The sequence below is a fragment of the Colletes gigas genome, unplaced genomic scaffold (assembly GCF_013123115.1).
Source record: "Colletes gigas isolate AHSC1104 unplaced genomic scaffold, ASM1312311v1 Colletes_gigas_Sc00018, whole genome shotgun sequence".
Taxonomy (NCBI): Eukaryota; Metazoa; Arthropoda; class Insecta; order Hymenoptera; family Colletidae; genus Colletes; species Colletes gigas.
Genome location: NW_025106647.1, coordinates 4,683,084 through 4,697,258, shown reverse-complemented (window position 1 = coordinate 4,697,258; position 14,175 = coordinate 4,683,084). Strand labels below are relative to the sequence as shown.

The 14,175-nt window shown below is 40.9% G+C and overlaps 1 protein-coding gene across 2 annotated transcripts in view; it reads right to left on the bottom strand.

Annotated features, from left to right (window-relative positions):
• Nucleotides 1-11,231, bottom strand: part of LOC122400412 (protein groucho-like) — a 106,353-nt gene extending 95,122 nt beyond the window's left edge. For both annotated transcript variants that reach the window (XM_043401866.1, XM_043401867.1), the window contains exon 1: nucleotides 10,761-11,231. In XM_043401866.1, coding sequence (XP_043257801.1) covers nucleotides 10,761-10,820 — 60 coding nt within the window. In that variant the 5' untranslated portion in view covers nucleotides 10,821-11,231. The remainder of the gene's footprint in view (nucleotides 1-10,760) is intronic.
• Between the last annotated feature and the right edge of the window lie 2,944 nt (nucleotides 11,232-14,175).

Below are 14,175 nucleotides of genomic sequence, written 5' to 3'. Positions count from 1 at the left end.
CTCTCTGTCCTATTCCTTGGTTGTCGACAAAAAATAAAGGCGTCCCCGAAGCTCGACGATATCGCTGTGTACAAATATTGGGTCGTTCGAAAAGTAGTTTCGTTTTCTTACCAACAAAGACGTTAATTGTATTTTTAACCAGCCAACTTTATTCTAAACCGTATTTTCATTATATATTTTCACAGCTGACACTTCAAGGCTTGTTTGTAAAAAAATTTTGTTTGTTTTTGTGCAATTGTGTTCCTTTGATGACCCATCAAATATGGCAAATCAGAAGCTGCATTTTCGGCATATTTTGCTTTTTTACTATCAAAAAGGTAAGAATGCTGTTCAAGCAAGAATAAAATTGTATGGCGCGTATGGAGAAGATGTTTTAACATGGCAGTGGCAAAACTCGTTCGCAAAATTTCGTTCCGGCGATTTTGATATCGAAGGCGGCTCTCGTTCTGGAAGGTCAATTAAAGCCGACTAAAGCGAAATGAAGGTATTGGTTGAAACAAACCGACGAATAACAACACGAGAAGTTGTTAACAGGTTAAATTTGTCGAATTCGACCGTTTGCGATGATATGAAACGACATGGTTTCGTTTCAACGCTCGACATTTAGGTTCCACCATGATAATGCCAGACCTTACGCAAGTTTAGTAATTCGTCAGAAGCTATTGCAGTTTGGATGGGATGTGCTACCACACCCACCATACTTGTCAGATCCGGCACCATCGGATGGTTACTTGTTTCGATCTTTAAAAAAAAATTCTTAAACCATAAAACATTTACTTAAAACGACGATGTCAAAAATCACTTCCATCTATTTCTTATAAATAAAGGTCAGAAATTTTATGAGGACGGAATTATGCTCCTACCAGGAAGATGACAAAAGGTGTTGGACCAAAATCACCAGTGCACGATTCAATAAAATACTTATATATTATAAGAAAATTGTTCCTTTTCACGAAGGAGAAAAACGAAATTACTTTCCGAGCAACCTAATATCTACCGAGTGTCAAGTTTCGCCCTCCGATTGCAGGAAAGAGCGACGTTCGTCTTAGGAACGTTGTACGTTCGGGTAACGAAAGTTCTATAGCTCGATTATTCAAAACAACCGGGAGAAAAATTTATCGTAGCTACTCTCGATTCTCCTCGAGAGTTTCGAGTCGCCCGGAATGTTTCGATTACTCGTGGAAGCAGCAACGTGGCTGCGAGAGTATTCGGTCGTTGCGGTTCAAAATCCTCTGGCTGCGTTCAAGTAGTCGGTCTAGAAACACCGTCGATCCTGTATAACAATCGGTTCGCCTAGAAGTTTAAAGTATCGTCTGGAGGACTCAACGGAGAAGAGAGACGGCGGGACGTAGCAGGGATAGAGAGGGAGGGTCCCTGTTAAAACTTTCCGCCTAGAGTTTCGTAATGATCGGCGAGCCAGTTTGCCCGGAAATAATATTTGTACAGCTTGTACGTAAGCAACCCTGGCGGCCCTCCAGAGTGCCAATAACACCGCCTGTGTCAACTCGGTCAAGCGCTGAAACGCTCAAATGAGTCACGACGCGAACGAGAAGAAAGGTGTAACTCTTCGTCGGATCCGAGGAAGAAGAGTCAGGGGGCGGTGTCCGTGGAGCGGGAGACTCGTTTCGCTTCTGCTTTCACGACCGCGGATAAACTTTTCGAACAGTCTGCGGCTAAACGACAAGAGATCCCCGACCGATCGGTTTGCATACCGTGTAAATTAGCGACGCCAGAAAGTCTTTTAGCACCTTCTGGTCGGGCGTGACTCGTTTCGAATCGTTTAAAAGACAAGAACGCGCGTCAGTGGTGTACCGAAATTCGAGCAATCTTGCATGTTCACCGTGGCTGTGCAAACGTTTTAAAAAATACTGCGCAAAATGAGCGTTTCGAGATTAACACTTTGACTGCCACCGTCACCTGTACAAGGGTCGTTTGAAAAGTTTTGAGCCTCGACACGAAGGTGGCGTTTCTCGTCGAAACCGTTTTGGTAGTACAATGGTATATGCTTTGACAAATATCTGTGAAAATTTCAGCAATTTTGGACGCTCAGTCGATGTTAGTATTTTTGTAAAGATAGACCAGCTCACACTTTGGCGGTCGCCAGATATGTATTCACCAGATCTGGCCATCAGCGATTTTTTCCTCTTTCCTAAGCTAAAAATATCGCTCGGAGGATAGAGATTTCCATCGAACGAGGAGTAAATGCCCACTTTGCAGGGCAAGACACCAACTGCTATTTGGTAGGGTTAAAAGGGTTACAGCATCGCTGGGAAAAGTGTATTGACTTAAGAGGAGACTATGTTGAAAAATGAAGCAATATTTAACCGGAAAAATACTTGTTTCTATGTTAGGCTCAAAACTTTTCAGACGACCCTCATATATAAATACAATACAAAACTGAAACGACTAATGTTAAATAGGCGTTATTGTACCTGTGGATGTATAAAAGAATTCACCCGATAGATTCAGGAATATCCAGAATCTAGATACGTGTATGTTTAAAAACAACAGACAGCGTCCTAACAACCGCTACAGCGAGGCGTGATCACTAATAAATGTTTATCGTTATACGAATGTCGAATATATCTCATAATATCCAATAATTATGATACTAGAGAAATTGATTCTCAAGTGAAAAAGTCGAGGGGAATAAATTTGCATAGAATTTGTGAATTTTAGCAAGGTTACAAAAATAAGTAAACAAATTTTAAGGTTATGTAGCTTGCAATGGTTTAAAATCAAAATTTTACTTCTGCGGAATATTATACGGTTTTGATCTGGACGGTGAACGTGTTAAACTCGAAATATCTCGTCGAAGCGACGAACGATCGTCCTCGAAAAGATTTTACAGCGAAATCAAAGATGGACGCGTTCGAGGGGAAACAAAAATGGACGTCCGGTCGTAGAGCGATTCACGCGTATGGGTGGCACCGTAGCTATTTGCACGTCGCGAGATTTATAATGCGCGTCAATTACACGTAACACGCTTCGCTCATTCCGCGGTGTAATTCATCCCGTGTAATTACCAATGCATATTGCGGTCCCTGCGGAAGCTCGCAAGCGTGCGGACCGCGAATTTCGTGCAATCGTACTTCGAACCCCTTCATTCGCCCTCATCCCCGATCCTTCGTCCCACTCCCGTCATCGTCCTGCTCGTCTCGATTTCAATTTCGCTCTGATCCTGCTGAATATATCCCATCCCCCGACACTTCTACCCCCCTTCAATTCCCCTCGTCGCGTACCATCCTCCTTTTACGTTCCACGCCCCCTACCCCTTTGCTCTCCTACGACTACGCGCCAGACGACAATTATACGACGAGCAATCGTTCTCGACTTCGATTCTGCCACCTATTTTTTGTCGATTTGCGACTACGAATGCGATCTGTACCGTGGTAACGTAGAAAAAAAAGGATACGTACCATGCGTAAAAGTACCTAATACGGAGGGCACTATTGTTCAAAATTTTCTGAATATTTAACGCCAAATTGAAGAAAAATGTACAATAATATAAATAAGACTGTAAATACAATATATTTTCGCTCGAAGTAGGATGTAATGAAAGGTGCCGAATAACATGGATTTTTTGGAGGAAAAATTTAATGATCAAAGAGCAAAATACTTCATTTTGAATAACGAATAAAAAATTTAACTTCAGAGAGTAACATAAAAACGTAGAAATTTTATATTTCGCTAGAATATCTCGATCGATCAAAGTGGAATTAACAAGAATTCAAATGAATATCAATTTAAGCCGAAAGGAATTAAACCGATCGGAATGCTGTCACTGAAGCATTCGGATTTATATAGCTTAAAACAAATACCTTTGTTCGAAAGCCTCTCGTTCTACGAATTTCTACAACCTTAAGCAATGTTTACAAAGAAGAGAAGATTATTAAAAGATTATTGTAATATCGCACGAAGGCAGAAATAATATTACGAAGGATTCGCGATAATGTATCGATACTTTTAGCGACTTAAAACGAATATCTTCCGTCAAAAGCTTTCGATTATACGGATTTTCCTAAATTAGTGTTTACTAATTGAAGACTTTCTCGATCTTAATTCAATTACAGATTAGCGTAACAATGAACATCGATATCTACGTATAAAAATTCATGTGTTCGAGGTAATAACAACAATAGATATTAGAAATCTTCGATCGCGTTGGTTTTTCTTGTAAATACATATACCGCGATCTCTACTAGATAGTCGAGTTGAGCCGTTTATTTTGAAAATGACCTAAGTCCATTTATCTTCAAATCGAGATATTTAAAGGTTTGCGTTTCAATGAATTTAAAAATATACGTATAGGATACTAATGAGTCATACTGCTAGAGTGTATCTAAGGGTGTTAAATTTATAGTTCCTATTAAAATAGTGGCAATTATTAAGTGAATAATATGCGTTTTCTTATCAAGAATGGAGTTAGGCCACTTTCAAAATTAACAATCAGATTCATTATAAAATTTGAAGGTGCCCAAGTCCATTCATCATAATTTAAGATGCTTCAAATTGAAAAAAACAATACTGAATTTATTTTACATATCTTTAAAACACTTTGGAAACATAATTTATGCCATTCAAAACATTTTTTAACTACATAACGTACAAAATTACAAACATAAATTTATTACAAAACAATTTACTACTCATCTACATTTTGTGCGTGTGAAAGGGATTTGAAGAAATCATGATGTTCCGGTGGTATATATCGCAATAGGTCAGTTATGTCCTTGAATTTTGCTGTTGTAATTTGTTTGATATTTTTATACAGTGGTGTCGATACAATATTTTCGAACTTTCTTGGTCTACCCCGACGTGGTAATAAATTCAGGACTTTAAAATTTTCATTCTCATTCATTGATGTCTTATTAAAAAGTTTATACGGTTCATTTCTGACAAAACGCATCCAACATATTTTTAACCAGTTTATTGATTCTCCATCAGAATTCTTTACCCCTTTAAAAATTGCGTCTTCGAATAATTTTGTTGATACAAAATCTTCTTGTCTCATTTCATTTACAATAAAATTATTACCTTTCCGACACTTTTTAATAATCTTGTAATAATCTCGGGGAACAAACAGTAAATTATTTTTTTTTAATGACATTTCTACCACGCCAAAATCACTATCATTTGGTAAAAACGAATGTCCTGATATTAAAAATTTGTGATCTATGATTTCCACATTATTTTCCAAAGTTTCGACAATTTTTAACCACATTAAAGCTACTTTAATATTTCTATTTTGCCCGGCGCACATGTCACTGTAAGCTATAATGTGTCTTTCACTTCTTAAATTTTTAACATGTTTTAGGATGCATGAAACAATTTCTTGAGCACCTCTGGATGCAATAGTCTCATCCCAAACGTACATGTAAACATTAAATATCTTGATATAAGTATAAATGGAGTTAGGCCACTTTCAAACTACACGGCTCAGAGCAACATTTCGACAAACCTGAGCCGTCCGCGTCAAAATGGATCGCTTTTGCTCGAAAATTATTATACGAAACTGTGAACGATCGATAAAAGTACGAGGAACTCCGGTAACGAGCCAAGCAAACAATCGAGGACGACAATGGCGGGTAAACATGACCGATGTCGGAACCGAACGCGACTCAGGTAACATTCCTTTTTTTCTTCCTTCTCTCTCTATCTCTATCTTCGTTCCAAGACCCATACACCTGTGTTTACACTGCAGACACTTGTCAACAATCAACTCCGTCCCCTCTGTAAATTGTAACCACACCTGCCGAGAGAGAGAGAGGCTCGAATTTTACGATCGAGCAACGTTAATAGGATTACCGGATTAAACCGTGGAAAGTTAAGATATGGTTGGTCAAAGCAACGACAAAGGGACAACGGGATGTACGCGTAGTCGACCGCCGTCGACCATGTCCTCGAGGTAAATTTTTATATAAGCCCCTATCGATTACGGAAGCCTCTAAACGGCGCGTATTACCGCGATAAAATGGAAAGCGTTAACTCCCGACTACTTACCGATCGTGCACAGTTCAACGGAAGATTCGTTTACGATAGGACAAGGTAGACACGAGCGATCATTTGATATCGAACGCGTACAATCTCGTAAACGACTACATATTCCGTCCGCCGTAATTCGTGGTACAACCAGAAACTGGGTGACCAGAAATTAAATAAATTTTTCGAACAAGATATAATAAATACAGTATACTATAGTACATTTTTAACAATGTCAACCTTGTATTAACCGAAACAACCGATATTTTGAAACGGAGTATTAATAGTGACTACAGAATTAATACAAGTAATATTCATCACCTTCAACGACCACAAGTATAGTAGTAAACATGGCTCGCATGAGAAATTTGTATAAATTCCATCGACCTATTCTGACATTCGTACGACGATTTGTATTCTGACATGTACATTACACCGGCCGTTTAACAATAATAAGAAAAAGAATCTTGTTCGTTTATAAAGGAATTATCCCACGATGAAACGCGCCCACGAAGTTAAGGGGGGAGTCTCATGTGAATGATAGAAAATTGAACCATTTTTCTTAATTTTTTTTAAAGAAATGTTACCTATCCTTTGGGAATACAAAATAATGTTTTTATTAATTTTTATTACCTTTTAATGTTGTTGAGGTTGACGAAATCAAAAAAATCAAAAAGATTTTTATTCGGTAGGTTTACAGTTATCGTCCGTACCAAAATAATTAATTTACGTTGGAAATTGACAAAATGGTGAAAGCTTAAAGTAAAAATTACGAAAATTTCGTCGTTTCTTTCGCAACTTTTTAATAAAAACAAATATCATAAACTCATTATAACAATTTGATTTTGATACGGGTGAGAACTACTAGTATGTGGAACAACGTGTAAAAATTTCAAAGCGATCGAACGAATAGTTTTTGAAATTTTATCTACGCCAGTTAAGAAAGTAACGTTTCGAAAGAAACGCATTTAAAGTCTGCAAGATCATACTAATCAATCCCAGCTCCATATAGAATTCCTTCCAGAATATTGGCACCGAGATGGCACAAACGCTAAAATTTTGACTTTTAAAAACATCAGATGTCTCTTGACCATGTGGTAAACCTTTCGAAACAGTAATGTCTGGGCTGTACAAGGTAATCACCCGAAGCAATAACTCCGGTAATTACCGTAAGGGCTATAAAAAAAATGTTCTACAATCCACAATACTTGACATTTATCTATCAAAATATAACAGTACATTCTTAAATATATATACTTTCAAAAAATGAAATAAAAAAAAAAAATTCATTTATTTGAGGTCTCACATGAGACTCACCCCTTAAGAAGCATCCGTACGTTAAGAGTAGCGAGAATAAAATAAAGAACGATAACGCATCGAATAAAAATGGATCAGCTAAATCGGGGCTTTCGAAGCGAAGAAATCTGTTCCACTTCCGATACTGTATTGGAAGTGTTCCAGCAGTTCCAGGTAATTCCGAGCGACACAGGCGTCCCTCCTTATCCGGGATTTACTTCCTTTTCTATCCTCCTTTTTTTCGTCTACTCGGTTGGTAATCGTCGGTACACGTTCTTGTCTATATACGATGCCGCACGTACGAGGTGTAATGCAATCGCGGATATTGGCCGCTGGCGGTCACGGATACATGGATTTATTTTCGTCGTTCCAACGAGCTTTTCCGCGTCGTCTGGCGGCCTGTTTACGGCCGAATGAAAATTTGCTCGCCGGCCAAATATTATTTCGTCGACGATTCGACGTTCGGCGATCTTTTCGCCTCCCCGCGGTCGTTCGCTCGTTCGTTCGTTTCCCGACCGTCTGCCGCGCCACCGCTGCAACCGCGCGTGTAACGCGCAATGGATGAAAAACGAAGAAAGTAAAAAGAAAAAAAATGTGGCGTCGCCTCCCATGCTCGCCACCAGAGGGGTCGCGCTCTCACAAGCGGTCGACCGATCCCTCGATTGCTGCATATACAATCCGCAACCGATTTCCAAATATCCCAGTCGTCTAAGGCAGGGCCTGTTAGAAAGCCTTACTGACGAAACGCGCCCCCTCCTTTTCTTTTGCTGTCCTCCTACGATAATTCTCTAAATTCCTACCCGCGGCGATGCAGCGGTACAAAAAAAACCAAAAGAAATTTAAAAAAATTGAATTCATGTCAACTTTCGTACACAATAGATCGAGTGGCAACAGGAATTTAACGCACAGACGCCTATGCAAACTGTCTCGCACGCATCGGGAGTTTCAGCCGCGTGTGTGCCGACAAGAAGGGAACGGTGGGAACGCGGCAGTGACACCAAGATCGGCGAGGGAGGGAGGTTGCGCGCGGAACGTGGGTAAACTATCGAGAGAAAATAAATACGGGACCGGGATTCATTCGATTAACGATCTGAAAGAGTCCGTCTGGCGCACGGGTACGCGCGCGCAAGTCGCCGTCGCCTGCCGTTCCAACGCAGCTCGCAAAAAAAGCCCTGACAGTACTTTTCAGGTCTGCCTTTTTATTCCGTTCGAGTGACGCCGATGATAAAAAAAAAAAAAAAAAAAAAAAAAGAAACACATACACGCACTATGGACTACGGATCTATCTGACGGGTGAGTCTATGGCTGGGCATCCGCGCCGGTCGATATCGGTATAACTCGAATTAGCATGGACAGAGAGACTCGACCGGTACTGCAACGAACGATACTTATCGAAAGTGCGCTCACAATTGAAAGGATTTTCGAACGCGAGGGTACACACGATGCGTATTCGATATCCGACGCCGAACGGAGACGATGAATTGCAAGGAGGGCGGAGAAAAAGAATCGCACGACGATGGGTTACCAGGTGCAATTTTCGCAACCTTATTTCTTGCCAGCGTGCCATTTAAATTGGTAGCTCGTCGAGGAAGGTTGAATTTAATTTCACCGGTTTGTATTATGTCCAGAACAACTGCAGGGACGAACGTGTGTATGTATGTATGTACTGGCAAAGAAAAGATTCTTGGAATAAAACTAGTTACAGACGTGGAAGAAATCCATCGTAAACATTTAATTTTCGCCATGATATAACTTTATTACCTCGTGCTAGAACGCAATAAGACAACGTTAACTTTGGCGCAAGGAAATTTATATTTTATTATCTAACGAAATTTACACTTTCCTAATCGGATATGACACAACTCGAGCATGTATTATGTCGAAAATGTTGTTTCTAACGCTGCCCTCTTGTGGTATAAATATAAAATAGCACAATAGGGAATCCTCAATATGACCATCGGTAATTACCGTAGAAACACATTAAAGGCATATTTCAAAGTTCATTCTATAGCACTCTATAAAGCGAAAAAATCGAAAGAGAAAGATCGAATTTGCAAAAGAGTATCGAAATAAAAGTAATCGATTTTGTTGAAAGTAAATTTGCTCTTTTCCAATTAGACGACAGAGTTTTGATTCGGAGAAAGTCAATTATTAAATTACATCATAAGAATCTCCAATCAACTGGTAATACGAGGGTAGCGGTGTAATAATGGTTTTAACCCAATATTGAAAAAGATAATTTGATGAAAAATAATGAGAAACGGCCTACGTCGTTGAATTGCGACTTTCTTTTAATACAGGACACATTGTATCAAACCTACTTATTTTTCAGATACGAATATCATTGATCACAATTAGTAGAAGTAGAAAATAATAATTGAGAAAATACCATGTTACTTTCGGTGAACAAAAGTAGAGCCTGAATTTACGAAAAAACATCACAATCTTTCTTTCAAAAACTGTTTTCCCTTTTATTTTGTGTTTCATTTTAACGACTTTCTACTTCTTTCTATCGAAACGCGAGGAACAAACGACACAATGAATTCTAGGTGATCTTTGAACATAAAATACGCGATGATATTTTAAAAATTTAATGTAGAATTTTCTAAAACAGAAACACATTTTTTGCCTGTGCAACCACACTTGTTCGAACAAACGGCTGTACCGAATATATACAATTTATTTTACTATGTACTCCTTTTCATTGCACAGTCGTTATTGCATATTTAAATTGTAGATTCAAAACTACATTATCTACAAAGAATTATTCTTAAAGAAATTCTTGGCTTGTGCTTATAGTTTTGTTCGCCACTGTACCTACGTCGGCCCGCGTGCACGGCAATGTCAGGGAAACGCCGGCTACACGAGTACACGACAATGTTACTCATATCTTGCGAGCGATCTGAATATTTTCACGGTTGCTTTGTACCGGTAATCGTCAGCTATTGACAGCAAAATGAAGCGAGGTCAACGGCGTGCGTTAAGTAGTCTCGTCTGGCTTGTGTACAATTCCTCGATAAGTAAAAACGTGCTTGATAAACGGTTCGATCGGGTAAAAAATAGGAGAAAAAAACGATTTCGTTCGCGAGTCATAGAAAAACAGCTTTTTTCGTGACGCGCAATTACCAAGCAAACGATACGACTGTCGTTGTGATCAATAACCGAAACAGTCGTTACGTTCGCTTTATGATCGTTTAAAATCTAGTTCGGGTGATTAGGAGCACAATTTTGCAACACACAGCACGTTAAGTCCGTCAGTCGTATCGGCCATGTCGAACCGAATTACACGCCTCAGCGCGATTAAACGCGAAACTAAAAATGTTCGCCTCGTAAACTCGCTGCGAGATGTCTCAATGCTCCGAATCTTTTTCTATATTTTATTTTTATCGCCAAGTCGTGCCAGTCATTCCTGTCAGGCGTGTACGCAGGGAGAGAGAGAGAAAAAAAGTTCGACCAGAAGAAAAAGAAATAAAACCACTTACCGGGTGCCGTGCCGCAGCTGCCACAGCTGCCGCTGCGTTTATACCGGCAGTGGGGTACATCTTATCGTCAGAGAGCCCTCAAAGAGGTTATGTTGCTCCCTCCCGTCACGACGAAGTCCTGTCAGGAGTAATGGATATGTCTCCGTTATCCTCAGGTATATCCAGCGGTATCCCAGGTCATAGCCTGTACGCACTATTATTCACTGCTCTCGGAAAAGAAAAACGGAGAGAAAAAAACGAAAACACAAGACGGGCTACAGTCGACGCGCACGCACACTTGCACTGGTCACTTTCTTCGAGTCCTCCGGCCACTCGCTTTGTACTCGTTTCACAAAGAGACACCGAGAGGAAAAGCGACGCACGGTTCACGGGATACAATGGGAATGCGCAGCGACGTTGAATCACGTTAGAGTTACACGATGTGAATACGCGACGACACATAAAACAAGACATCGGTTGAACGATCCACCCTCGACGACGGACGGGTATCAACTAATCAACCGCAGAGTCGAGGGGAAGCTCTTCCCTCTCCTTCTCCCGCACCGTCGCCCGCTACGCCCTCCCACTGCTAACCGTGACACCACGTGGTCTCCCCTCGCTTGCTTTTCCTCTCTCTGTCGCACGCTCGTTCGCTCGCTCGTTCTCTATCCTCTTCTTGCTCGCCGTTTCCCTCTCTTGAGCGCGCACCTCCGACAATCGGGCTCTTAGCTCGTTCGTCTCTTTTCCGTCCGCTCCGTATGTGCTCGTACGTTTCAGCGAGACGGGAATCCGTTCTCGTCGCGATCCGCTTTGCATTTTTACGTACGCAAAAACGAGATTTGCGCGGTAGATCCTGCGGTGAGTTTATAGCAGCATTACACGGCGCGTATTAAATTATTACTCCGGGACACGCTGAACATCGCTAACGTGTCCCGGAAAACCCGTGTTAACCTTCCTCTTCATTACACGCAGAATTGATCGCTTCATAACGAACGGCTTCGCGAATCTTTCGAAGCCTTTTATTAAATTAAACCGTAGCGCGCTCGTGACCACGAATAATTTTGAAATAATTATCTCCCGTTTCTGTCGATTACCGTGCGATTCGCGTTTCAACAACATATCGGCCGCGACAGGGGCGAGAATAAAATCATTGCCACCGGTTCCGTGTCGTGCCCGCGGATACGAAAAAACGTCGAACAGCGTAGGGAGCGCGCGTAAACACAGCAACGAATAAATTCGTTTTCCCTACGGCGCGTACTTTTCCCCTGTAATCCCTCGCCCGTGTCGTTTCAGACCTTTCCGCTACAATCGCAGTGCCTTCTGCCACGGTCTGCACGTTTCGGTCGGTTTACTTTCGTCCCATTCGCAGCCACGAATCTTTCAGATTGGAGTTCAGTCTCCCTCCGGTCATCTGTCATCCTTGTCACGCTTGTTTAGTTTCTCTCATTTTCGTTCTCGCTATCTCAGCCGCCCGTCCGTTTCGTCCACGACCCCGTACTTGCCAGTGTACCACGCCCTTCTCTCCCCTCGAAAACACACATAGGGTATCCTTTCCCCTCCTCCGTCTTTCCTTCTCGCCCCACCACGATCCTTCTTCAGGCCTCTTTTCGTCCCAGTGACTCGTACTCGAGCGCGTCTATATTCAACGTATTACCGTGTATACTTTACACACGTGTATTCGTACCGGTTGCAGGCGTGTATACATCCCCTTTGGATGGGGTGGTAACCATCGGCGACCTTTCCGCCTCGACTCTCTACAAACAATTATTATCGCTTTACCCTTGCCGAGCTCGGCCCGGTGACACTTAATCTTAGCGTTATTTAGCAGGAACGAAGAAGTAAAGTGGAAGTGGGGGTTAGCTTCTAGGACACGGGGAACAAAGTGGAGCGACGGGCGGGGTGAGCAGTTTTAACGAGCGGTGACACGCGAGCTGTGTTCGTCACGAAATTTCGCGGCTCGTCTCGCCGCGTCTACATACGTAACGGGCAAATGGAAGAAGAAATTACGGAGGCTCGCTAATGACACCGTGGCTGACCAACGCGCGCGAACGCGGTTTACCGATTGTAATTTGAGCCGATCGTAACGCAGATAGCACGTAGAACGTAAATCATTTTTCGTTGATGGCCGCGGGCTGTCGAGAATATTACAGTAGACTAGTATATTTCACCGTCAAGCATGACTGACGGCTAAGATTTGCATTAACGCAATTTCTTAGACAAATTAATGCTTTTTTGAAATATTACATAGGTATTCGCTTTACCATAACTGAAACAAAGCTGAACTATAAAGATCAACTAAACTAAATAATATTCTTAATCTATCGTAGATAGTTTAAAACTTATTTCACAGATTTTTAATGTAAATAAGTATCTGCAGTGACGGTAGGTAGAATTTGGTGGCGCCATCTAGTATAAAAAATGGAAATTACACCGCTAACAAACTTGAGCGTTTTGCCGTCGAGAATTCCGAAAGACCAAACGAAAGTAACATTTTCAGTGGTTCAGTTTTTGAATAAAAACCAGAACAAGGTAATATATTTTAATTTAACGTAATAAAAATTTATTTTAGAATGTATTCAAAGGTTTATCGAGATCCGTTGCTTTCTATTGGCTTCTTGAATTTTTGTAGGCTCTAGATAGACACTGTACCTATCGCGCGCACTGAATAATAATAGTTTGTTTCGCATTAATGTAAGTACAATCGTATATTTAAAAATCTATCACGATCGACAAAATTAGATGTTAAGATTAATAAATCTCGTATAAAATGCAACAATATTACTTTCTACAGGTGTTTAAGTCTCATAATAGAAAATCATTGGATCTCGAAACAAACGTATAATTACAATTTGTATAATTACTGGTACGAGATTAATTACCATTCCAAGAGTACTTAGTAATGGCAGGCACATTCGCTTAGAGTATGTAAAGCACGAAACCGTTTACTGTAATACAAGACACAGAAATCCGCCGCATAAATTCGAATCGCGAAAGCTGGAAAGGAACACGTCATCGCTTGTCATCGAACTGGAACGCTCGATATGAATTCCTTGCTCGCTATCTCCTGACATATCGACGAAGCATTTAACCGGATAAGCCCGGACAAAAATAGGACGCTTCACCGAATATTACGCGCACGTCACATTAAGCGAGCGATAATTTTTTTTTTTTCCTTTCTTTTTCACTTTTATTTTCCTTTTCAACTTCTACTTTTTTGTCGTCGCGTTCGAACGTAACGCGAGCCTCGGCAAATCGCGTAAAAACCGGTTGCCTTCTGTCGCAAACAAAACGAAGTTAACGTTGCATTTTACACTGTCGACTTTGACGAACGGTTGACGTTTCTCAAACATATCTCCCCGTTTATCGTATTTGCCCAGCGTTTTAGCGACCAACTTTTTCCCTCTTTTTGCAACTATTTCCTTAAAGCTGTGCACGA